General features: G+C 34.1%; 4 protein-coding genes, 1 long non-coding RNA gene and 2 pseudogenes across 5 annotated transcripts; all 7 read right to left on the bottom strand.

Moving 5' to 3' along the window:
- Positions 1-603: 603 nt before the first annotated feature.
- Positions 604-1898, bottom strand: LOC144545947 (transcription termination factor MTERF8, chloroplastic-like; annotated as a pseudogene).
- Positions 1899-3294: 1396 nt separating this feature from the next.
- On the bottom strand, positions 3295-5756 carry LOC144545897 (transcription termination factor MTERF8, chloroplastic-like). The gene is made up of 2 exons (XM_078294465.1): positions 3938-5756; positions 3295-3829 (listed from the first exon to the last, which is right to left on the bottom strand). The coding sequence occupies exon 1, from the start codon at positions 5707-5709 to the stop codon at positions 4561-4563; it is 1149 nt and encodes a 382-aa protein (XP_078150591.1). The 5' UTR covers positions 5710-5756; the 3' UTR covers positions 3295-3829; positions 3938-4560.
- A 5013-nt stretch (positions 5757-10769) lies between these two features.
- On the bottom strand, positions 10770-12820 carry LOC144545419 (transcription termination factor MTERF15, mitochondrial-like). Its single transcript, XM_078293990.1, has 2 exons — positions 11587-12820; positions 10770-10939 (listed from the first exon to the last, which is right to left on the bottom strand). The coding sequence occupies exon 1, from the start codon at positions 12751-12753 to the stop codon at positions 11608-11610; it is 1146 nt and encodes a 381-aa protein (XP_078150116.1). The 5' UTR covers positions 12754-12820; the 3' UTR covers positions 10770-10939; positions 11587-11607.
- A 1869-nt stretch (positions 12821-14689) lies between these two features.
- On the bottom strand, positions 14690-15559 carry LOC144545681 (uncharacterized; annotated as a pseudogene).
- Positions 15560-16072: 513 nt separating this feature from the next.
- Positions 16073-17583, bottom strand: LOC144545808 (uncharacterized). Its single transcript, XR_013508592.1, has 2 exons — positions 17393-17583; positions 16073-16826 (listed from the first exon to the last, which is right to left on the bottom strand). It is a non-coding gene; the product is annotated as an uncharacterized LOC144545808 (long non-coding RNA).
- A 714-nt stretch (positions 17584-18297) lies between these two features.
- On the bottom strand, positions 18298-19728 carry LOC144545418 (transcription termination factor MTERF15, mitochondrial-like). The gene has a single exon (XM_078293989.1). The coding sequence runs from the start codon at positions 19605-19607 to the stop codon at positions 18462-18464; it is 1146 nt and encodes a 381-aa protein (XP_078150115.1). The 5' UTR covers positions 19608-19728; the 3' UTR covers positions 18298-18461.
- Positions 19729-24216: 4488 nt separating this feature from the next.
- Positions 24217-24837, bottom strand: LOC144545680 (uncharacterized). The gene has a single exon (XM_078294232.1). The coding sequence runs from the start codon at positions 24835-24837 to the stop codon at positions 24217-24219; it is 621 nt and encodes a 206-aa protein (XP_078150358.1).
- Between the last annotated feature and the right edge of the window lie 447 nt (positions 24838-25284).

Here is a 25284-nt window from a genome sequence, read left to right as displayed (position 1 = left end):
ATCCGAGCAAGAGAAGAGATGAAAGCCAGGAGACCGGCTTATTTCACTACTGACGATAAAATTAATGGAAGTGCTCCATTAGAGAAGAAGGAAAAAAAAAAGAATAAGGGTAAATTGGAAAATTAAATAAAGTTAAAGTTAAATATGATGGATTGCACAAATATCTGAGTTTTTACTTTTTACAATCTTAGAGGACAATATATAATTACTAATTTTGAAGGGGGGAATACGTAATATCGAAACTTTTGAGGGATACATGAAATTCCCACCTAAAAAAAAATAAGCCATACAGTATGTGTTTTTATGGTGCCAAACTCAGGCGCCATATTCCCAACTTGACCTTGGAAATAGCCACATTACACAAATTCTTTATGGAGCTGGCATCAAACGTATAACCATCACTATAAGTTTCAGACATTGTTTAGTAATTCTTCAGTAACATTGATTGTTCGAGTTGGATAATCTTTTTGGTTAATAGAAAATATTTGTCAGGCCAATATGCTAAAGTTAACTCGAAAGGAATGGAACTGAATATCAGTTATATATTTTGAAACAATAAGATCCAATTTTAGAAGTCACTTAAAAAAATGAAAAAGGAAATGGAAATGAAAATACAAAAAAAAAAAAAAAAAAATGAACTAGCTAGACTGATAAATGGAGTACCAAATCTACCAAGTAATTAAACTATTCTGCAGCTGGAGTTTTCCCAGCACAAGCATCAATATAGGTTTGGTGGAGCCCAGGAACGGTTTCTTCATAAGGTAGAACATACTTCTCCAAAAAACGCTTCTCATTTAGATTCATAAAAGAAGCAAAAGCATTACTAGCTGCGAGAATTCCTTTGGACTTGAGAAGTTTCTGCACAAGGCTCCGGGAGATGAGCCGCTTCTCCAAGCTATATGTGAGCAGAGATGGATTTCGGATAACATCAATCTTACTGCAACCCATTTGTTTCAACAGGAACTCCATCTTTTGGCTTATAATCTTCTCTGTTATTTGCAACACAGTTGGGCATTTAGTGATGAGAAGGGTCACCTCCTCATGTGAAAGCCCAAGACTTTTTAAGTGGCAGAGCCTTGCATCAACAGTGCTTTGGTTCATGCCGCCTACGACAATCAACGCATACACAAATGTATTTGATGGGGGTGAAATCCCTAACTCCTTGGCCCTTTTCACATTCATCTTAAAAACCTCGGGCTTAGATGTGATCCGTCTAGGAGATGTTTTAATTAGTTGGGAAATTTGACAAGCGGATAAACCACATTGTTCTTGAAGGAATGTTATGTTGGGTATGACAGCATTATCAAGGTTTACTCCAAGAAGGTAACCGGCTTTCAGGGCACACAATAGTTTCTCAACAGAGCCGAAAATCCCCATCCAGAACTGAATCTTTTGCTTCATTTTCGTGTAAAGGAATGCGGTTGGACAAATTGAGAAGAGAAGGGAGATTTCAGATGGTGAGAAACCAATCTCCTCCAGCTCGGAAATCCTGGGCTTCAAGCACTTCTCCACATGAATGCAAAGGAACTGCGGGTCCCGGCACACAGCGGCTCTGATGTGGGGCTCGGTGATTCCAGCCTGCTTAAGAAATCGGAGACGGCATCTGGTTTATCTGGGAATTCAATGTGAGATATATGCCTGGAAGCTCGGATTGCTTTGTCGGAGGGAAGGCCGCAAGATTCGATGAGGTATTGGACCGCAAATTGAGAAGTGGGAGATGGGGTTTCGTGGAGCGTCGGAGCGGAGAGGAAACGATAGATGGAGGAGGTGAAGGCGGTGGCCCAGGGAGAAAGGCGGGGAGGAAGGGTTTTGCGAAACAGGAACATGGCATTCCCGTTGGCTGGAGCTAGGGTTTTGGTGAGGGTTTGGCTCCTTGGCTGGAGCTGCTGAGCAACAGAAGTGAAGTGAGAGAGAAGAAATAGTCTAAAGAGAATACCAACGTTAGTATGACAGTGGGTCCCATCAAGTCAATATATTTTTTTTTTTGACAGTGAGTCCAATCCGAGTCAATTTTTTTGTTTTATACATAAGAATAAAGAGTAATGCTAGTTGCTATGCACTATGGTGTTCAAAATTATCATACACACTTTAAATTTTTAAATTTTCATCCAAGTATTTCAGTAAATTAGTTATATAATAAATTTGTCGGATACTAATTTTTATTATTTTTGAAATTTTTTACTATTGTTTATGATTTATGAAAAATAGTAAAAAAAATGATTTGAAATATTGATAATTTTTAAACTATTTTTTACCATCTTTCATAAATTATAAAAATAGTAAAAAAGTATGCTACAAGTTCATTATATAATACTTTATTGAACTACTTATATTTAAGTTTAAAGTTTATACAATATATTTATAAAGCCGTAATACGAAAGATCTTATGTTATCTTACTTTTTTTAATATATTAAATATTTAATTATCAAATAAAAAATGCCAAACTTATAATTTAATTTGCAACAAAAACTAGAGACTTACAAGTCTACAACCACGTTAGACATTATCCATGTACAAATCCACGTTCAGTTTGGATGACTCCCCCTTGTAAGCCACAAAGTAAAAACTAAAAAGTAATAAGAGGGAGGCTACGGTAATATGCATAATATAAATCAACTCGTGCTATAGATTTATATCTCTATTTTTATAGCTTAAACGGTCAATCCAAATCATTAAATATGATATTCATATGAAAATGAACAAGTATTCCAAATTTTATATTTTTTGAAAAAAAATTTACTATGTTCTAGATAGATAGAAAACCACCGTAGTTGGATGGTTCAGAATCTTTAAATCAAATAATTTTCCATCTAAAAAAAATAGTAAAAAATTCTAAAAAAATGTAAAATTTAGTTGCATGTACATTTTCATATGAAAATCATGCTCAACTGCTTGGAATTTAAAAACGAAAATACGAGTCCATAGTGTAGACCATTTTGTAATATGCATACTATCATAGCCTCACTCACAAAATAAATAATAAAACTTGGTGATCACACCGGAGAGATCTACAATCAACTAGGAGTAAAATAGAGGCATGCATGACCACAGTTCTACTGAGGTTTATCCATGTACATCAAATCCAGGTTCAGTTTCACAGAACAGTATTCCTTGCTATAGCCAGTTGGAGGTCTGGTTTGGTACCAATGCACCATACAAAGTTTCTACTTGTGAACCTTCATGCTTGATTCGAAAGAAAACACAGTCAGTTCCTTACTCTATTTCCTTTATTGCTCTTCAATAATGTCTTGATTGAAAAAAAAAAAAAGACCCTTATCATATTAAATAAATAATCACATCCTCCTGTCCTTACTGATTGGTACCAAAATACTGTTGACTCTATAAGGATCCATACTGACACCTTTTTGTATTGATTATTCTATGTGGTCCTTGTTGACATATATTAGCAGTTATTCATTCTAAAGAATTCATAATGGAACAATTGGGAATTTGGGTTTCTTATTTTTAACACAATTAAAACAAAGAATTAATTGGTCAGTCTAACCAAACTCGTCAAGGTGTTTAATCCGACCCAACCCGGCACCTGATGAAGATATCTTGACAGGACTGTACCTAATAATTCATATTAAGCAAACTTTAAGTAGGTAAGAGTCGAGAATTTTGAGCCCTAATTATTTGATGTATTCTTTCATGAACAATACCAAACCCAGGTTCGATTACTGGCGTTGGGAGAAATATATTGCCTCAACGTTGGTGTACGCGTGTATTGTGATCACTACCTCACCGGTGTATGCGCTGTTTAACGTGTCAGAGCAGTATCGCTGCAAGTCAATCATGCATCAACAGGTTCCATACTCAAAATTTCACCTATCTCATACAAACAATAAGATAAAATTGAAATAATCATGCACTGGTGGAATGCTCACCTTTATTATCAGACCAAGGTAAATCAGCACAAATCAGCACCCTGTATACCTTGTATATAACCAACTTGCCCTTGAAAAATGGATATATCCCCATTACACAAATGCTTTATGGACCTGGCATCAAACGTATAACCATCACTATAAGTTTCAGACATTGTTTAGTATGGTTATTCATTCTTCAATGACAATTCTAAGAGAATTCTTATCACCTAAGGTAACAAAATATTTCTGTTTGGATCTGGACCGTCTAATCAAAATCTGCACGACTATTAAAGCGGCACCATACATTCCACCTCAGGCCGAATTGGCCCGGATTCCAATTAGACGGCCTTGATCCAAAAAGAAATATTATGTTACCTCAGAGGATACGGATACATTCTAAGATGGTCGACATAAAAACACTTCAGTATTGATTATTTAATTGTTAATTAGCAGGGTTGAAAATTTGAAATTGATCGAGTTGGAAAATCTTTGTAGTTAAAAGAAAATATTGGTCAGGCCAACGTGCTAAAGTTAAGACGAAAGTATTGGAACTCAAGATCAGTTGGATATTTGAAACAATAAGATATGATTTTACATATCACTTAGAAGAATGAAAATGGAAATGGAGATGAAAATAAGAACTAGTTAGACTAAAAAATACAGTACCTAATCTACCAAGTAATTAAACTATTATGTAGTTGCAGTTTTCCCTGCACAAGCATCAATGTAGGCTTGTTGGAGCCCAGGAACGGTTCCTTCATAAGGTAGAACATACTTCTCCAAAAACCGCTGCTCATTTGGATTTATAATAGACACAAGAACACTATTAGCTGCTGGAATTCCTCTGGACTTGAGAAGTTTCTGCACAAGGCTCCGGGGGATGAGCCGCTTCTCCAAGCTGCATGTGAGCAGAGATGGATTTCGGATAACATCAATCTTACTGCAACCCGTTTGTTTCAACAGGAACTCCATCTTTTGGCTTATATTCTTCTCTGTTATTTGCAACACATTTGGGCATTTAGTGATGAGAATGGTCACCTCCTCATGTGAAAGCCCAAGACTTTTTAAGTGGCAGAGCCTTGCATCAACAGTGCTTTGGTTCAGGCCGCCTACGACAATCAACGCATACACAAATGCATTTGATGGGTGTGAAATCCCTAACTCCTTGGCCCTTTTAACATACATCTTAAAAACTTCGGGCTTAGATGTGATCCGTCTAGGAGACAATTTAACTAGTTGGGCAATTTGACAAGCGGATAAACCGCATTGTTCTTTAAGGAATGTTATGTTGGGTATGACAACATTATCAAGGTTTACTCCAACAAGGTAATTACCCCCTGCCCTTTTGAAGGCACTCAAAAGTTTCTCGACAGAGCTGAAAATCTCCATCCAGAACTGAACCTTTTGCTTCAATTTGGTGTAACGGAACATGGTTGGACAAAATGAGAAGAGAAGGGAGATTTCAGATGGTGAGAAACCAATCTCCTTCAGCTCGGAAATCCTGGGTTTCAAGCACTTCTCCACATCACGGCAAAGGAACCGCGGGTCCCGGCACGCAGCAGCTCCGATGTGGGGTTCGGTGACTCCAGCCTGCCTCATATAGCGGAGCACGGCATCGGGTTTCTCTGGGAATTTGATGTGAGATATATACCTGGAAGCTCGGATTGCTTTGTCGGAGGGAAGGCCGCAAGATTCGATGAGGTATTGGACCGCAAATTGAGAAGTGGGAGATGGGTTTTCGTGAAGCGTCGGAGCGGAGAGAAAGCGATAGACGGGGGAGGTGAGGGCGGTGGCCCAAAAAGAAAGGCGGGGAGTTAGGATTTTGCGAAACAGGAGCATCGCATTCCCCTAGGTTTAGGGTTTAGGGTTTTGGTGAGAGCTTGGCTTCTTTGGTTGGAGTTGCTGAGCTATAGAGAAGAGAAAGTGAGAGCAAAAAAAATGAGTCGCACTCAGTCTGAACTCTGAAGAGAGGACTAACGTTAGTATGACAGTGGGTCCCATCGAGTCATTTTTCTTCCATACATAAGCAGAATGATTTAAAGAGCGAGTCCATGGTACTATGCATATCACGGGTTGTTACCGTGCTACGGCTCTATATTCGAGTTTTGAAATCCTAAAGGTCGATCCGAACCGTTCATCTTGTTCTCTATATTAATATTTGTTTGGAGACCAAATTTTACATTTTTTGAAAAAATTTACTATTCTTTTAGATATTTAGAAAATCACTTGATCTGAAAATTCTGGACCATTCAAAAACAGTGATTTTCAATAAATCTAAAAAAATTTCAAAACATGTAAAATTTGGTCTCCAAACACATATTAATATGAAAAACAAGATGGAGGGTTCGGATCGACCGTTAGGATTTGAAAACTCGAATATAGAGCCGTAGCACGATAACAAATCGTAATATGCATAGTACCATAAACTCACTCTGATTTAAATGTTAAAAGTTGCTATTTCACCTTAATTTCTTTTCTGTTTGTGTGATTTAATTAATATATGAAATATTTAATCTATTAAATAAAATAACCGTCAAACTTGTGATTTAATTTGCAACAAAAAATCTATTTGAGAAATCTACAAAACTACAAGTCCACAGCCACGTTAGAGATTATCCATGTACAGTTTCACGTTCGGTTTGAATGGCACCCTTTTATGCCACAAAGTTTAAAAAAAAAAGTATGTATATTATGAATCTAACTCGTGCTATGGATTTTTATATTTATTTTTAAAGAATGAAATGAATATGCATACTGAATTTTATATTTTTTTAAATCATTTTACTATTTATTAGAAACATAAAAAAATCACTGTATGTGAATAATCGACAATTTTCAAATTAAATAATTTCTTATTTATCTTAAACAAATAGTAAAAAATGTAAAATGCTAATACATTTTGATACGAATCACTTTGTTCTGAAATAAAAACATTTGTTGTGAACTATAAAGTAAAAAAGAAAAAGAAATTAATGTCTAGATCAGTCCAGACAGTTAGTCCCACATGAACTGTTTAAATAAGTTACAACTCGTTATATATAGATCCCAATTCTTAGACTTGTTATGTGTAAAGTGGATGAAAGGAGAGAGAGCATCCAAATAAACTTTTCGACGCAAAAGTTGGAAATTATCCAAGAGAAAATTTGAAAAATAAAAATTGACCGCTGATCGAATAATTCTAATTCCATCTAATTCCCATACTGACCCATGGTGTGTTTTTTTAAGTAGAACAAAATTCTAGAATGTTGCAGTTACTACTTTTATTTCTTTATTTTTTTAAGAAGAGGTTGAGATCAAACCACTCAACTAACAATATTAAAAAAAAAATTCTCATTTAAATTTTGAATATGTGATTTCTCACACAAAATAATAATTGCCATAATTCTGTTTATGGATCCTTGTTCTAATTGGAGATTTGTTGTCAGTCTCAAGTCCTGTCGTACTATGATGATTGCAAAACTAATATATTAGGTATTGTTCATAAAATACTAGATTAACAAAGTTTTTGTGCTGGCAATTATTGAATCTTCCTATTTAGGGGCTGTTCTGATGTGTAGTTTTATAATTGGAACATATGGGTTTTGAGGAAAGAGTTAGGCTGGGGTGCTATGGATAGCATAGTGGCCTCTATGCTACGGCTCAATATTCGAGTTTTCAAAATCCAAACAGTCGATCCGAACCGTTCATCTTATTCTCCATATTAATATATGCTTAGAGACCAAATTTTATAATTTTCTGAATTTTTGTACTATTTATTAAGCCACTTTGAAAATCGCTAATCCAACGGTTTTACTGTTTTGTGCAGCCACCGTTGGATCAACAATTTTGTAAAATACTTAATAAATAGTAAAAAAATTCAGAAAAATATAAAATTTGGTCTCCAAGCATATATTAATATGGAGAATAAGATGAACGGTTCGGATCGACCGTTTGGATTTTTAAAACTCGAATATTGAGCCGTAGCATAGAGGCCACTATGCTATCCATAGCACCCCAGCCTAACTCTTGAGGAAATTGGATTTATAATCCCCATGCCCGTTTGGATGCTCAGTTTTTTCCCAATGCATTCCTAGAATTTTTTTCTAAACTCTTCCCCACATAATGTAAATTGGTGGGAAAATAAAAATTGAGTTTGCGCTACCAACTATTAGCTTTAATTTTAGATTGCTTGTTAGACATTTTGTATTATTACAGGCTTGAGTTTGATTATATATTTTTGGTTTTGGTGCACTTTTGTTTTCTAGAGTTAATTTTCTTCATATCTTATCTTTTTACTCTTAAATAAGAAGTCTTTTTTTAAACATGATGTACGTCTTCTTTTATAGTAAGTTGAATTAATTATAAAAAATACTTATATTTTATAATATAATAATTAATAAGAAATATTATGTTATTATTTAATTGAATTATTTATAATTTTATTAATAAAGAAAATTGTATATTATCAAACATATTAGAAAGAAAAATAGAATTTCCTACGACTAATTTTACTGTACAACCGAACACTTAATTTAACACATTCTCATAATAAATCATGTGTGTATCCGTACTTGTGGGTTCCTACTTTTTCAAAAGTGAATTCCCAAATCCATCAAATCGCATCCAGCGTAATTCTGTAACATCCTAATATGCCCTTAGTCAGTTATGTGAACATGTATGGATAACAACATTATTATAATTTCTTAACTGGTTGGTTAGATCAGACACTAACTGATAAAAATGGACCAGACCTCTTTATGCTTAAATCTTTTTTTTTTTTTTTTGAAACAAAAAAAATGCAATTTTTCCATCAGAATGTGCTTTATCCTTTCTGTCTTTCTCTTCATAATTAATGTGCTCTTTCCTTTTCTCTCTCTCTTTGTTAAATACATAGGTTAACTTATGTTCGTCAACATACGTATATATAATAATGAGTCCGGCCAGTGTGACATTGATGTCATATAACACTAACTTCAAAATATATTGAATAGACTTCAAACGATTAATTCAAACCGTTCAAACCAATTTACTTTATGAGTGATGCGTTTACATGTAATTTATTTTTAATATTTTCGAGTTATTTTAGTATCAAATCAAGTGGTAAAAATATTGAAAAATGAATGTATTAAAATTAGCTTAAAAACTCACTCATTTGACAGCTTGACTTGATACTACATAAATTCAAAAATTTATAAATTTGCATGTAAACACACAACTAATAAAGTAGATCGGTTTGAACGGTTTAAATTCACCATTTGAAGTCAATTCGATAGATTTCAGAGTTGTTGTTATATAAGCTTAAATGACACTGATATTATACTAGTCATACTCTATAATAATACCCACCCAGTAATATTAGAGTTTGCATCAAGAAGAATGTTATCGGGTTTTGACAATTCCATCTCCTATATATATATATATATATATTTCTAGAAATATGAACAAAAAAGAAAGAAAATTGGAATACAAAGGAAAAAGGAAATAATGTACCTCCAAATAATTGATTCAATATAAAAAATGTCGAAGGCACGAAGAGGATGGAATCAGTTATGTAAGCTAAAAAAAAATGTAGACTTGTATACGAATGTGTCAGGAACAGTACCTGTGAACAAGTAAAGCATGTAAATCAATATGTACTAGCAAGCAAACAACATAAACACAGCATTGAAAATTTGTGCATATAAACATGTGTTTACAAACACATTTTAAAGCATATAAACATGTGTTTACAAATATTGAAAAATCTGTATTTACAAACATATAAACATGTGTTTACAAAAATATTTTAAAGCTTATTCTTCAAACACTTTTTAAAGCATATAAACATGTGTTTACAAACATTGAAAAATCTTCATTTAATAGATTAATTGTTTAAAATGAAGACTGTTTTTTTAGTTATTAAATATCAAAAACTTTTAATTTTCATAATTAAAATTAGAACAAATCCCCCACCACGTCCCCGAACTAAATGGGTTTAAATTGTACTTTAAATTACTTTAAAGTACGTTCAAGTACTTATAACTAGTTTAACTAGTTAAAGTACTTAAGTAGTTCATTAATGATTAGAGGACCGTTAACAATCTGGGGGACTAATTCGGAGATCGGTGATTACAACTGTTCCTAACAAACTGTCAACGAAATTAAAACACAGTACAAAAGTATGCAAAGCTAACGTTTAAAACAATCAAATTAAAACTGCAATGCGTTAAAACAGCAATTCGTTAATTAATGACAAATTAATAAATTACTATTATTAGCAGACGGTTAAACCCAGTTAAACCAGTTCGGAGACGGACTCGAGTTTGATGGCTCGGAGTACAGCAACATTTCTCTATAAAATATTCATTGTTTTGACCTTTCTCTGTCTTTATAACTAGATCACAAATTGTAACAATACACTTGAATAACATTGCGTTATCATTAGAATCAAGCTGACTTTTGCCGCGAACAGAAACAGCGGATATTAGCAGAATAATTAAACACCAGAGGACCCTTCTTCTAAAGGAAACCATGATGCTCATCTCACCTTAACATCAGACAGAAACATGACTGCTTTTATAATGCAACTATGATTAAATCAAATGTAATCTTTAGATAAATATCTTTTTCAAAATTATATAATGAGAAGTAGAATAAAAGAAGCAGTTAATTAAATCAAGACAGTGTGTCATGCTTATGTCTAATAATCAGATAACTGAGAAAAGGTCAACCAGCAAGTTCAGTTATTTCTGGTGTGGTATGCAACATCTTCTCTGGTAACAACAGTCGTCTCGTTTTAGAATGATGCAAACTTGCATATATTTACCCAAATAAGGTACTGGTAACAAATGCCTATTAAGATAATATTGCATCCCAATCAATCTCATAAGACAGATACTTGTGCAGATGAAAGTTCTCGTTCTCGTTCTCGTTCTCGTTCTCGTCCCAAGGCACCTCGGTGAAATCCAGCGGTTGCATCTCAGACAGAGGAGATGAATTGCTAGATGACATGTTTCTTTCCATTCGACCACAAAAATGGCACTGCCAGTTGTTTGCTTTGCAATCCGAGCAAGAGAAGCGATGCAAGCGAGGAGACCGGCTTATTTCACTACTGACGATAAAAATAATGGAAGTGCTCCATTAGAGAAGGAAAAAAAGAATAAGGGTAAATTGGGAAATTGAATAAAGTTAAAGTTAAATATGATGGATTGCACAAACATGTGAATTTTTACAATCTTAAAGATCAAATATGTAATTACTGATTTTTGAAGGGGGGGGGGGAATATGTAACATTAAAACTTCTGAAAGGATACATGAAATTCCCCCTAAAGAAAAAAAGCGCTGCAGTATGTGTTTGTATGAATCTTTGTATGATGTAACCTTCTTGTATTATCAGGTGCCATACTCAAGGTGCCATATTCCCAACTTGACCTTGGAAATAGCCACATTACACAAATTCTTTATGGAGCTGGCATCAAACGTATAACCATCACTATAAGTTTCAGACATTGTTTAGTAATTCTTCAGTAACATTTCTAAGATGGTCGACATAAAAACAATTCCGTATTGATTATGTAATTGTTAGCAGGGCTGAAAATTTGATTGTTCGAGTTGGATAATCTTTTTGGTTAATAGAAAATATTGGTCAATATCAGTTACATATTTTAAAACAATAAGATCCAATTTTACATATCACTTAAAAGAATGAAAATACAAAGAACAAAAAAAATGAACTAGTTAGACTGAAAAATGGAGTACCAAATCTACCGAGTAATTAAACTATTCTGCAGCCGCAGTTTTCCCAGCACAAGCATCAATATAGGTTTGGTGCAGCCCAGGAACGGTATCTTCATAACGTAGAACATACTTCTCCAAAAAACGCTTCTCACTTAGATTCATAAAAGAAGCGAAAGCATTATTAGCTGCGGGAATTCCTTTGGACTTGAGAAGTTTCAGCACAAGGCTCCGAGGGATGAGCCGCTTCTCCAAGCTATATGTGAGCAGAGCTGGATTTTGGATAACATCAATCTTACCCCAACCCGTTTGTTTCAACAGGAACTCCATCTTTTGGCCTATATTCTTCTCTGTTTTATCCAACACACTTGGGCATTTAGTTATCAGAAGGGTCACCTCCTCATGTGAAAGTCCCAGACTTTTTAAGTGGCAGAACCTTGCATTGACAGTGCTTTGGTTCAGGCCACCTACGACAATCAACGCATACACAAATGTATTTGATGGGGGTGAAATCCCTAACTCCTTGACCCGTTTCACATACATCTTAAAAACTTCGGGCTTAGATGTGATCCGTCTAGGAGACGATTTAACTAGTTGGGCAATTTGACAAGCGGATAAACCACATTGTTCTTGAAGGAATGTAATGTTGGGTATGACAGCATTATCAAGGTTTACTCCTAGAAGGTAATTACCCACTTTGAAGGCACTCAACAGCTTCTCGACAGAGCCGAAAATCCCTATCCAGAACTGAACCTTTTGCTTCAATTTGGTGTAAAGGAACATGTTTGGACAAAGTAAGAAGAGAAGGGAGATTTCAGAAGGTGAGAAACCAATCTCCTCCAGCTCGGAAATCCTGGGTTTCAAGCACTTCTCAACGTGAAGGCCAAGGAACCGCGGGTCCCGGCACGCAGCGGCTCCGATGTGGGGCTCGGCGATTCCAGCCTGCCTCATATAGCTGAGCACGGAATCGGGTTTATCTGGGCATTTGATGTGAGATATATACCTGGAGGCTCGGATTGCTTTGTCGGAGGGAAGGCCGCAAGATCCGATGAGGTATTCAACCGCAAATTGAGAAGTGGGAGATGGGGTTTCGTGGAGCGTCGGAGCGGAGAGGAAGCGATAGACGGAGGAGGTGAAGAGGGTGGCCCAGGGAGAAAGGCGGGGAGAAAGGGTTTTGCGAAAGAGGAGCATGGCATTCCCCTTGGCTGGAGCTAGGGTTTTGGTGAGGATTTGGCTCCTTGGCTGGAGCTGCTGAGCAATAGAAATATAGAATTGAAAGTGAGAGAGTGAGAGATGAAAGAGTCGCACTCAAGTCTGAACTCTGAAGAGAAGACTAACGTTAGTATGACAGTGGGTCCCATCGAGTCAATATTTTCTTCCATACATAACAAGAATGATTTAAATGTTAAAAATTGCTAGTTTACTTCAGCACAAGGTAAATTTTATTTGCTGCTTGTCTGATTTTATTAATATTGAAATATTTAATCTATTAAATAAAAAATGTCAAACTTGTGATTTAATTTGCAACAAAAATTCTACATGTGAGTATGGGTGGACTCTGAATTTTCGTCAGGGGTTAAAAAATTATTGAATCGAGTTTAAATAGCTAATTAGGTTTAAAATCCATTAATTAATTAAATTCTCGATAAAAAATAATGATTTAACTTATACTTTACTTGTAATTTCTTATTCTCTAATTTATAATTCTAATTACCAATCATAATTCAAGATTTTTTTTTAATTTTCACCTTAAATTTAATCCGAATTACAAATCAAACATCTAAAGTGGCAAAAAAAATTCAGAGGTGATAAAGTCAATTAGAACGTCCCGATCTCGACTAAAACTCAAAATCCAAAGATGGCAACTGCCCTCTGGAACCATGTGGTTCTGCCACTGCCTGTGAGACCTACAAAGCTATAAGTTTACAACTACCTTAGAGATTATCCATGTGCAGTTCCACATTCGGTTTGGATGACTCCCCTTTTAAGCCACAAAGTAAAAAAATAAATAAAAATAAGGAGGAGGCTATGGTAAGATGTATATTATGAATCAACTCGTGCTATAGATCTATATCTCTATTTTCAAAGTATGAAATTAACATGTATACTAAATTTTATATTTTTGAAATTCTTTTACTATTTTTTAGATAGATAAAAAATCACCGTATTTAAATGATTCATAATTTTTTATCTATCTAAAATAAATAGTAAAAAAAAATGTAAACTTTGATTGCAAATACATTTTCATACGAATCACTTTGTTCTGAAATAAAAAAATATTTATTGTGATTTATAAAGTAAAAAAGGAAATTGATGTCTAGATCAGTTCAGATGGTTAGTTCCACATGACTACATGAGTTGTTTAAATAAGCTACAACTCCTTATATATAAATCCTTTTAATTTTTAAGTGTAATGAGTTGTTTAAATAAGCTACAACTCCTTATATATAAATCCTTTTAATTTTTAAGTGTAAATTGGATGAGAGGAGAGAGAGTATCCAAAAAAAAATTCCACGCAAAAGTTGGAAATTATCCACGAGAAAATTTGACCACCGAATACTTAATTAGAATTATAATTCCATCTAATTCCCATCTAACTCCAAACAGACGCAGGTGTGTTTTCTTAAGTAGAACAAAATACTAGAATGTTGCAGCTGCTACTTTTATTTTATATTTTATTTTTTTAAGAAAAGTTTGAAATCAAACCACTCAACTACTAACATCCAAAAAAATTCTCATTCAAATTTTGAATATGTGACTTCTCACCCAAAATCATAATTACCATAATTCTGTTTATGGAGCCTTGTTCTAATTGGAGATTTGTTGTCAGTCTTAAGTCATGTCGTGCTATTATGATTGCAAAACTAGTATATTAGATATTGTTCATAAAATACCAGATTAACAAAGTTTTTGGGCTAGCAATTATTGAATCTGCCTATTTAGTCAGTTATGTGAACATGTACCGATTTTTTTATTAGGAAAAATTGTGAAAATGCCACTCTAAAACCTTGAAATTGTGAAAATGTCATTCCGGACTTCAAAATTGTAAAAATGTCATTCCAAACTTCATTAAATCTTAAATTTGCCATTAATATTGTATTAATCTTTTTAAAATAAAAAATAATACCTAAAATACCCTTAATGAAAAAACAAGCAACCCAGCGCCGCCTCCTCCAATGCACAAAAGCCCGGAATGACTTGGCGAAGAACGCATGGATGAGGGACAGCTGGCAACACACCGCTTCCTTCTCGGGTACTTGTGGTTGCCGGAAAATGAATTGGACAGGTGATCGAACAAGAGATCTCTCTTGTGTTCTTGACTCTTGGCTTCTCTCCCCGTCGTTGCCGGGTCTTTACGAATCGAGAAGGAGAAGTTTCTCTTCTGTGGTTGATTTTGGTTGCTCTGTTTTTGAGGTAGAGAAGAGAGCTTCTCGTAAAGAGGCTTCACTTTCTTTACGTACTTCTTCAATACCTCTTTAGGAGAAGGCTTGATTTTACTGCCAGTAGAGCTGACGTCCTTTTTCGTGTTGTTGCCACGTGGCAGGAAAACATAGGAGAAACGGTTGGCGAGGGAGGAGAAACGGTTGGTGGAGCGCTGGGGTTTGGGGGGGGAGGGGAAAGGGGAGGGATCGACGAGGCAGGGCCTCATCGTCATTGACGGAACTGGGGCGGGAGGAGGAGGGTGCAGATACGGGAGGAGAGGTGAAGAGGGAGGAGCTGGCCCTTGTAGAAGAGCTCATCGGCCAGGCAAAGCTGTGCGGAGGAGGGACGCTTGGAGGTGGGGGAGACCGACACAGTGAACTCGAAGTCTGACGAGGAAGACGAGGTCGGAGAGGGACATGCGGTGGTTGTCGTGGATTTGGATTTCTTAGGTCTGGCGGCTGCGCGAGGAGAGGCCACCTCGTCGCCGAAAGTTCCACCGTCGGTTGAACGGGGCATCTCGGCTGAGGTGGTTTAGTTGGGAGAAGTGTGATGGAATGTCATGATAAGAGAGAGAGAGGGGGGTATAATTGAAAATACAAAAATACGTATTCTAAAACAGAATTTTTTAGATTATTTTTAATAAAAATTGTATAAAAATTGTATAAGAATGGTAAATTTAGAATTTAAGCAAATTTAGAGTGATATTTTTACAATTTTGAAGTTCGGAATGACATTTTCACAATTTCAAGGTTTTGGAATGGCATTTTCACAATTTTTCCTTTTAATTAATACCCTAAAAAATAATAAAAATATCAAATATGCTCACCGCTTTTTTTTTTTTTTTAAATGTCCCTACTTTGGGGCGGCCAACCTTTTCTACGAGACCGCCCTGCATTGGGACGGTCAACTTCCTTTTTTGTTTACCAAACCGTCCAGAGATGGACGGTCAGCTACAGTATTTTTTTTTAGAGATCTTAGCGAGAAACGATTGATTTCTTATTAAATTACTATAGTACATGTATGAAAGGATTCAATCATTTCTCATTAAGACTCGTTTTGCTTCGGCAACGATAATTGAAATAAAGTATGAAAAATAAAATATAGTGCATATCATACAACAAAGCATCAAAATTGTAATGTAGATGAACAACAAAATAAAATTTTAAAAAAAATAGTCCATATCGTACTTTCATGGTTTTAAATTGTTTGCTAAGAACAAAAATATTATGTTTGGCAGAGGGATAAGCAAGGTATAATATCATGTTATCCCGATGTCAAAGTGCTATCAAATAGCCATTCTAAGTGTTTCTAAGGAGGCGTTGCATTCACTCTTTCTTTTATTTTGCCTTACTGTCTTTACCGCTGCAGAAATGAACAATAAATGGTTATGTATGTTGATTAAATTCGTGTTGATTTTTTATTTCATTCAGTTCCTCAGTTCCTAAATTTTTTCTTCTGCACAGAACTTTCCCATATAGATGGGTAGTAGTTTATTATATATGCTATTATGGAGTATCTCTCCTGCTACTTCAGCTGTACCTCAGCTCAGGCCCCATTTTTTTGTTAATTATGGTACCAGATTGCATCTTCTTTTTATTTACAATTTGCAGTTATGCGTTCAGTAGTAACTCCAATTCCCACCAATTTTTGTTGTTATAACAAATATGCACTCATAGAGACTAAATGAAAGTTTAACCCCCAAGCAGCTTACATCAGCTCATGCCATAAATCAATCTCTTGAGAAATGTATTTATTCTCTATAAATTTTGTTTATGTTCCTCGTTCGTGGTGTTTTTGTTAGATGATCCGCAAATAATTGCCTCCTTGTATCCTTCACTCCGCTACAGCATAAACCATTTTTTGAATTGAAAAGAAGAAGAAGAAAAAAAACATTATACTGATTTGGCAAAGGATCCCAATTTTCCTGTATGGTTAGTGTAATTGATTAAGTTCTTCAACTGGAGCAAAAAACAGAAGGCAAGTTCTTCAGCTAGCAATTCTGTAGTAAATAATAATTCTGGTGATCAAATTAATGAAGAGAAAAAATACATATAAGAGATGTCTTTACAGTTAGTAAGGAATTAGAAGCAACAATACTCATACCTTGATGCTCACACATATGTTCTTAAAAAAATTAAGCCATAGTAGCATATATACATGAACAGATTAAAAAACCAAAAGCATATATGAGCCACCTATCTTCTCGATTTCAGTTGATTAAAACTATTAAAAGATTGAAATCAAAATCTAATTGGTATTCACATTTCTCAAATCATTGCCACAATTTCTTTGAAATATAACACAAATGATTAAGTTGCTTTTGTAGCCTAAATAAAATATCACAGTTTCTATGAAATAACTGTCAAAATAGCATATAAGAGACCATTTTTTGTTTTTTTAGTTGTACCTTGCTTGCTTCAGTAGAGGCAGATGGCTCCTCATATTCTATTCATCATTTTTGCATTGGTTCTTGAAATAATTCACGTGCTCAAATCAGATCTATCTTCCTGTTATTGCATTGATGGTATAGTAGTGAACTTATGAATGTTTTAAAAAAAGTCTGCACTGTCATAGTCTTCTTTACTTGCTCCCTCTCAATTATATATGAATTAGGTACTGAGCCAAAGCATTGTTTGATAGAAAATAAGGTTCAATAAGAACTGTGGAAATAAAACTTCTATTTTATTTTAATTACATGCTTCAACTCCAATTTACACATACTTATTGACCAAACTAACACAACTTGTTGAAGTACTTTGTGTGGAATAGCATTTGTAATTAATCAATGAAACAATAATTTGTAAATTTAAATCTTCACTTACAAAGATTCTAAAAGATAAACAAATAACTCCTAACTGATTGCTACAGATAAGCTATTAGAAATTGCACAAACATGTCAGTTTTTACAATCTTAAAGGACAAATATGTAATTACACTACTGATTTTGAAAGGGGGAGTATGTAATATTGAAACTTTTGAGAGGATACATGAAATTCCCCCTAAAAAAATAAGCGATGCAGTATGTAACCTTCCTGTATTAGCAGGTGCCATACTCAAGGAGCCAAATTCCCAACTTGCCCTTGGAAATAGCCCCATTACACATGGAGCTGGCATCAAACGTATGACCATCACTATTAAGTTTCAGACATTGTTTGGTATATTCATTAATTCTTCAGTAACATTTCTAAGATGGTCGACATAAAAACAATTCCATATTGATTATGTAATTGTTAGCAGGGTTGACAATTTGATTGGTCGAGTTGGATAATCTTTTTGGTTAATAGAAAGTATTGGTCAGCCAACATGCTAAAGTTACCTCGAAAGTAATGGAACTCAACATATTTTGCAACAATAAGTTCCAATTTTACATATCACTTCAAAGAATGAAAAAGGAAATGGAAATGAAAATTCAAAAAAAAAAAAAAATGAACTAGTTAGACAGAAAAATGCAGTACCAAATCTACCAAGTAATTAAACTATTCTGTAGCTGCAGTTTTCCCAGCACAAGCATCAATGTAGGTTTGGTGGAGCCCAGGAACGGTTTCTTTATAAGGTAGAACATACTTCTCCAAAAACCGCTTCTCAGTTAGTATTACAAAAGAAGCGAAAACATTATTAGCTGCTGGAATTCCTCTAGAATTGAGAAGTTTCCGCACAAGGCCCCGGGGGATGAATCGCTTCTCCAAGCTGCATGTGAGCAGAGATGGATTCCGGATAACATCAATCTTACTGCAACCCGTTTGTTTCAACAGGAACTCCATCTTTTGGCTTATATTATTCTCTGTTTTTTGCAACACATTTGGGCATTTAGTGATGAGAAGGGTCACCTCCTCATGTGATAGCCCAAGACTTTTTAAGTGGTATAGCCTTGCATCCACAATGCTTTGCTTCCGGCCGGCTACGACAATCAACGCATACACAAATGTATTCGACGGGGGTGAAATCCCTAACTCCTTGGCCCTTTTCACATACATCTTAAAAACTTCGGGCTTAGATGTGATAAGTCTAGGAGACAATTTAATTAGTTGGGAAATTTGACGAGGGGATAAACCGCATTGTTTTTTAAGGAATGTTATGTTGGGTATGACAACATTATCAAGGTTTACTCCAAGAAGGTAATTACCCCCTTTGAAGGCACACAATAGTTTCTCCACAGAGCCGAAAATCCCCATCCAGAACTGAACCTTTTGCTTCAATTTGGTGTAGCTGAACGCGGTTGGACAAACTGAGAAGAGAAGGGAGATTTCAGATGGTGAGAAACCAATCTCCTTCAGCTCGGAAATCCTGGGTTTCAAGCACTTCTCCACATGATGGCAAAGGAACCGCGGATCCCGGTACGCAGCGGCTCTGATGTGGGGCTCGGTGATTCCGGCCTGCTTCAGAAATAGGAGCACGGCATCTGGTTTATCTGGGAATTTAATGTGAGATATATGCCTGGAAGCTCGGATTGCTTTGTCGGAGGGAAGGCCGCAAGATTCGATGAGGTATTGGACCACAAATTGAGAAGTGGGAGATGGGGTTTCGTGGAGCGTCGGAGCAGAGAGGAAGCGATAGATGGAGGAGGAGAAGGCGGTGGCCCAGGGAGAAAGGCGGGGAGTCAGGGTTTTGCGAAACAGGAGCATCGCATTCCCCTTGGCTGGAGCTAGGGTTTTGGTTTTGGTGAGGGTTTGGCTCCTCGGCTGAAGCTGCTGAGCAATAGAAGTGAAAGTGTGAGAGAGAGAATAGAGTCGCACGCACTCGGTGTCTGAAGAGAAGACCAACGTTAGTATGACAGCGGTCCCATCGAGTCAATATTTTTGTTCCATACATTAGCAGAATGATTTAAATGTTAAAAGTTGTTATTTTACTATGTTGTATGGATATAGATACGTTGTATGGATATAGATACGGATATCGTATCGGATACAATACGAATACGGCGATACAGCAATTTAAAAAAATCTAAGAGCATCTCCAATTCAGCAATTGAAATTAATTGCTAAATAACAATTATGAAAATTTTAGAAATTAAGCAATCCACTCCTACATTGGTACAATCAAGCAAACAATTGACCAATAAGAATTAAATATTTGGCCAACTCATCTTTAGAAAAGAATTTCTTATTAAGCAATTCTTTTCCACAATTGCTAAATAAGCAATAGCCATACAACCCAGCAATTATAAAAATAATTGACACATCAGCATAAGCAATCCATAAGCAATTACTGTTGGAGATGCTATAAGATACGATACGCCTATTATATATATTATTTTTTTATTATTTTATATATTGTATTTAGATAATAATAACTTAAATCAAATTTGTACAAAAAATAAGAACTTAATCTAACTATAAGTGAAATATTATACTTACTAGAAGATAGCACATCTAAGACTCTGATGCAGTGGATAATAATTTTGGCGCTAATAGTGTAGTTCCTAGTTCGATTCACGCTAGGAGCAGGAAAAAAAAATCTTTGCACTCTTCCACAGGCGCGGTCCACAGACGCGGGGTGTGATCTACAGGCACAATCTACAGCACGGGCGCGGCTCATGCGATGATCTCTCGTATCCAGAAGTTTCAACGGAGTATCGGCGACCGTATCGGCTGAGTCGCCACGTAGGCCGATAGAGCTGGCGTATCGGATACGTATCGTGGCCGTATTGGACGCGTATCAGTATTCGATACGGGTACAGACTCTAATCTGGAGTATCCGAGTAACATAGTATTTTACCTCTCCAGGACCAGGTAATTTATTTTCTATTTGTCTGATTTTATTAATATATGAAATATTTAATCTATTACATATAAAAAACTGTTAAACTTGTGATTTAATTTGCAATAAGAAATATATGAAATATTTTTCTTCAATACATGTTTGGTTTGGATGACTTCCCTTGTAAGCCACAAAGTAAAAAGAGAGAGGTAAAAATAAGAGGAAGGCTATGGTAATTTGTATATTATGAATCAACTCGTGCTATGGATCTATATCTTTATTTTCGAAGTATGAAATGAATATGTATACTAAATTTTATAATTTTTTACTATTTATTAGAAAAATAAAAAAACCACCGTATTTAAATGGTCCACAATTTTCAAATTAAATAATTTCTTATCTATTAAAACAAAAGTAAAATGAGGAGAGTTCAAATGCCTTCATTTTTTAAAACTTTAATAACTCAAAATTTAAATCTTAAAATTCAAAATAAAACCATTGGATATGAACTACATTATTTTATCTATGCACATGTAAAAAATTATGGCATTTCAACTTTGTTTTGGTTGTCATCTTGAGCTTGTAAAAATGTATACTAATGTGAATAATTTATAGACGTTGATTTTTTAACTTATTGATTTACATAAAAGAAAAATCAAAATGTTATAATTTTTTATGGACACATAGAGAAAAATAACATAGATCACATCTAACGGTTTTATTTTGATGTTTAAGTTTTAAAAATAGAGGCATGATGAAGGCACAAAAAATAGAGGCATTTGAACCCTCCTTTAGTCAAATATGTAAAATTTGATTGCAAATACATTTCATACGAATCACTTTGTTCTGAATTAAAAATATTTGTTGTGATCTATAAAATAAAATATAAAAATTGATGTCTAGATCAGTCCAGACAGTTAGTCCCACATGAGTTGTTTAAATAAGTTACAACTCGTTATATATAGATCACAATCCTTTGATTTGTGATGTGTAAAGTGGATGAGAGGAGAGAGAGTATCCAAAAAAAACTTTTCCACGCAAAAATTGGAAATTATTCACGAGAAAAAAAAAATTTGACCGCTTGGAACTATAATTCCATCTAATTCCCATCTAACCCAAACAGGCCCAAGGTGTGTGTTTTTTTTTTAAGTAGAACAAAATTCTACAATGTTCCAGCTACTATTTTTATTTTATTTTATTTTTTAAAGAAGATATTAAGATCAAGCCATCTAACTATTAATATTTAAAAAAGGAAGCAGCTAATAGTCCCCCAACTCCAGTCCCCCAAAAATCCCCGGACTAATTCTGTAAACATCAATACCAAATCCTGTAAACATCAATACTAAATCCTGTAAACTAATTCAACAAATTCTGTCAACATAAAACTTTTAAATCTGTGTGGTCCCCAATAACTTCCACTTTAATTCCACTTTAACCACCACTTTAACCACTTTAACTACTTTGACTGAGACCACTTCTAGACCTTTGACTAGGACCACATCTAGCAGATCTCTAACAGCTTTTTAAAACTAAAACTAACTATTACTACATTAAAACTTTGTAAACAAAAATATGTAAAAAATATTCGATTTTTTTTTTTCAAATTTTTTATCAAATTTTTTTTTTCAAAACTTTATTTTCGAAATTTTTATTCAAAAATTTTTTCAAATTTTTTTTTCAAAATTTTTTTTCAAAACTTTTTTCAAAATTCTTTTTTTTTTATTTTTCTTCAAAATTTTTTTGTCTTCTTCTAGATGCTACTTTTAATTATTTTGAATTCTGTAAACCTTACTACATAACTCTGTAAATAGTTTCGTTTAATCCTATAAACCAGTAAAAAACAAAAATTCAATTTTTAAAATTTTTCAATATTTTATTTTATTTTTTAAAAATGTAAAAAAAAATTCGAATTTTTTTTTCCAACTAATTCTGTAAACATCAATACTAAATCCTGTAAACATCAATACTAAATCATGTAAACTAATTCAACTAATTCTGTAAACATCAATACAAAATCCTATAAACTAATTCAACATATCCTGTAAACATAAAACTTTCAATTCTGTAAACATCAATAATAAATCCTGTAAACATCAATACTAAATTCTGTAAACTAATTCAACAAATCCTGTTAACATAAAACTTTCAATTCTGTGTGGTCCCCAATAACTTCTACTTTAACTACCACTTTAACTACTTTGACTGGGACCACTTCTATACCTTTGACCAAGACCACATTTAGAAAATCTCTAACAACTTTTCAAAACTTAAATTTAAAAGTTAACTACATTAAAACTTTTTAAACAGAAATATGTAAAAAATATTCGATTTTTTTTTTCAATTTTTTTTAAAAACTTTATTTTCGGAATTTTTATTTTCCAAAATTTATTTTCGAAATTTTTATTCGGTATTTTTTTTCAAAATTTTTCTTCAAAATTTTTTTGTCTCATTCTAGATACTACTTTTAATTATTTTGAATTATGTAAACCTTACTACATAACTCTGTAAATAGTTTCATTTAATCCTATAAACCGGTTAAAAAAAAATTAATTTTTAAATTTTTTCAATATTTTATTTTATTTTTCAAACTTTATTTTTTTTTAAATGTAAAAAAAGAATTGAAATTTTTTTTTTCAAATCTCCTTCTAGATACTACTGCTAATTTTTTTTAATTCTGTAAACCTTATCACATAACTCTGTAAATAGTTTCGTTTAATCCTGTAAACTGATAAAAATAAAATTCAAATTTTATTTTTTTCAAAATTTTAATTTATTTTTTAAAATTTGCATCTAAATGATACTTTCAATTGTTTTGAATTCTTTAAACCTGATGATATAAATATGTAGACAATTTCGTTGAATACTGTAAACCGGTAAAAAAATTTTGCATCTAGACGCTACTTTCAATTATTTTGAATTCTATAAACCTTATCACATAACTCTGTAGACAGTTTCATTGAATACTATAAACCGGTAAAAAAAATTCAATTATAATTTTTTTCAAGATTTTATTTTTTTTAAATTTGCATCTAGATGCGACATTCAATTGTTTTGAATTCTGTAAATTACATAACTATGTAGACAATTTCGTTAAATACGGTAAATCAGTAAACAAATTTTAAATTTCAATTTTTGGACAGTTCATAACAGAAATTGGTGTTCCGATATTCTAGTATAAGATTATGCATTTAGATTTGTAAAATATAATTGAAGTGAATTTCAAGACTATATCAAACTTTTTTTTTGGATGAAAAATAGGAATCAAGTCCCTATTTATATATTGATAAGAGTACGGTTACATAAGTTATGTAACTGCAGAAAGCAAAAACAAAACTCAATGGAGAATTGAGTCAGGAATAAAATGGAGGTAAAATAACTAGCTAATTAAACCTAACAACAGAATTAAAAATGCAAAGAAAGCCTAACAATAGAAGTAAAAATGCAAAGAAAAATTATTAAAAGCTGAATCTGTAAAGAAAAGTTGAAAAGATTGAAACTGCAAACGGCAGTGTGCATCTACGTTGGCAATAGATGTTACTCCTCCCGGTCCTGTGTTCTCTCTTGCAACTGATACTCAGTGACTATTTCATGTACCAGTTGTTCCTTTTGCTTTGATATGTCTCTAAATATTCTCGTGCATCTCTCAGGCCATATAACAAATTGTGCATTGTAATTATTTTCAATTATTTCCCTAATTGCCCCTGTAATTGGAATTACCATGTGGACGGCTTGCGCTGCCTGGGTGTATACCTGAACTGATACTTGACACTGTTCAAATAAGTGCAGTACCGATTCTGAACTGTTCTTGCATAAAACACATCTATTCACCATGCTCCATCCACGTCTCATTAAGTTGTCAACCGTTAGGATTTTATTTAGTACCATCAGCCATGCAAAGACCCGCATTCTTGGCGGCACCTTTAACTTCCATATCCTGCGAGTGTCATAGTGTGTTGTAAGAGTATTTTTGCTTGCGAAATATGCCGATCTAACTGTGAATTCACCCGTTGCTTCCCATCTCCATGCTGCATTATCGGGTCTAGTTGTCAGTGTTATCGGGTCTGATTGGATATCATTTAAAAGTCCGCTAAGCTGTTGTGATGCCTGTTGTGACAATGCTTGTCTGAACAGTAGGCTTATATCCTGATACGCCATTACTTGTGCTAAGGTAATGTCAGCATCTGTTGCGAACGAGAACAACACATTGTATTGATTTTTCAAAATACCCCTCCCCCAATTGTGATACCAGAATGATATAGTGTTCCCAATGCCTAGTACTCTAATCACTGAAAATTCAAAGAATTGTATAGTGCTTTTTAGAGTTGAATTAAAGAATGAAGAGCATGGTACCAGATTTTGATTACCATATGTCACACTTTTAAGAAAGAAATCTAAAGAAATTCACTGAGTTATCAATAACTTAAGCAAATGCCCTGAAACTTTTTATTGCGCTCTCTGTTCCGTCGACTTGTGTTGTGAAGTTCAATTAAGAATAATCACACTTGTATAGGCATTTCATGTTTAGAATATCAAGTTTTCTGACTAGTAAACATGTATAAACTGTAAAAGTCTCACAGCATGTTTACTAGACTAATTGGTAAA

This window comes from Carex rostrata, chromosome 28 (assembly GCF_964058835.1).
Source record: "Carex rostrata chromosome 28, lpCarRost1.2, whole genome shotgun sequence".
Classification (NCBI taxonomy): Eukaryota; Viridiplantae; Streptophyta; class Magnoliopsida; order Poales; family Cyperaceae; genus Carex; species Carex rostrata.
Note: the sequence above shows the minus strand (reverse complement) of the source record. Positions and strands in the feature narration are given on the sequence as shown.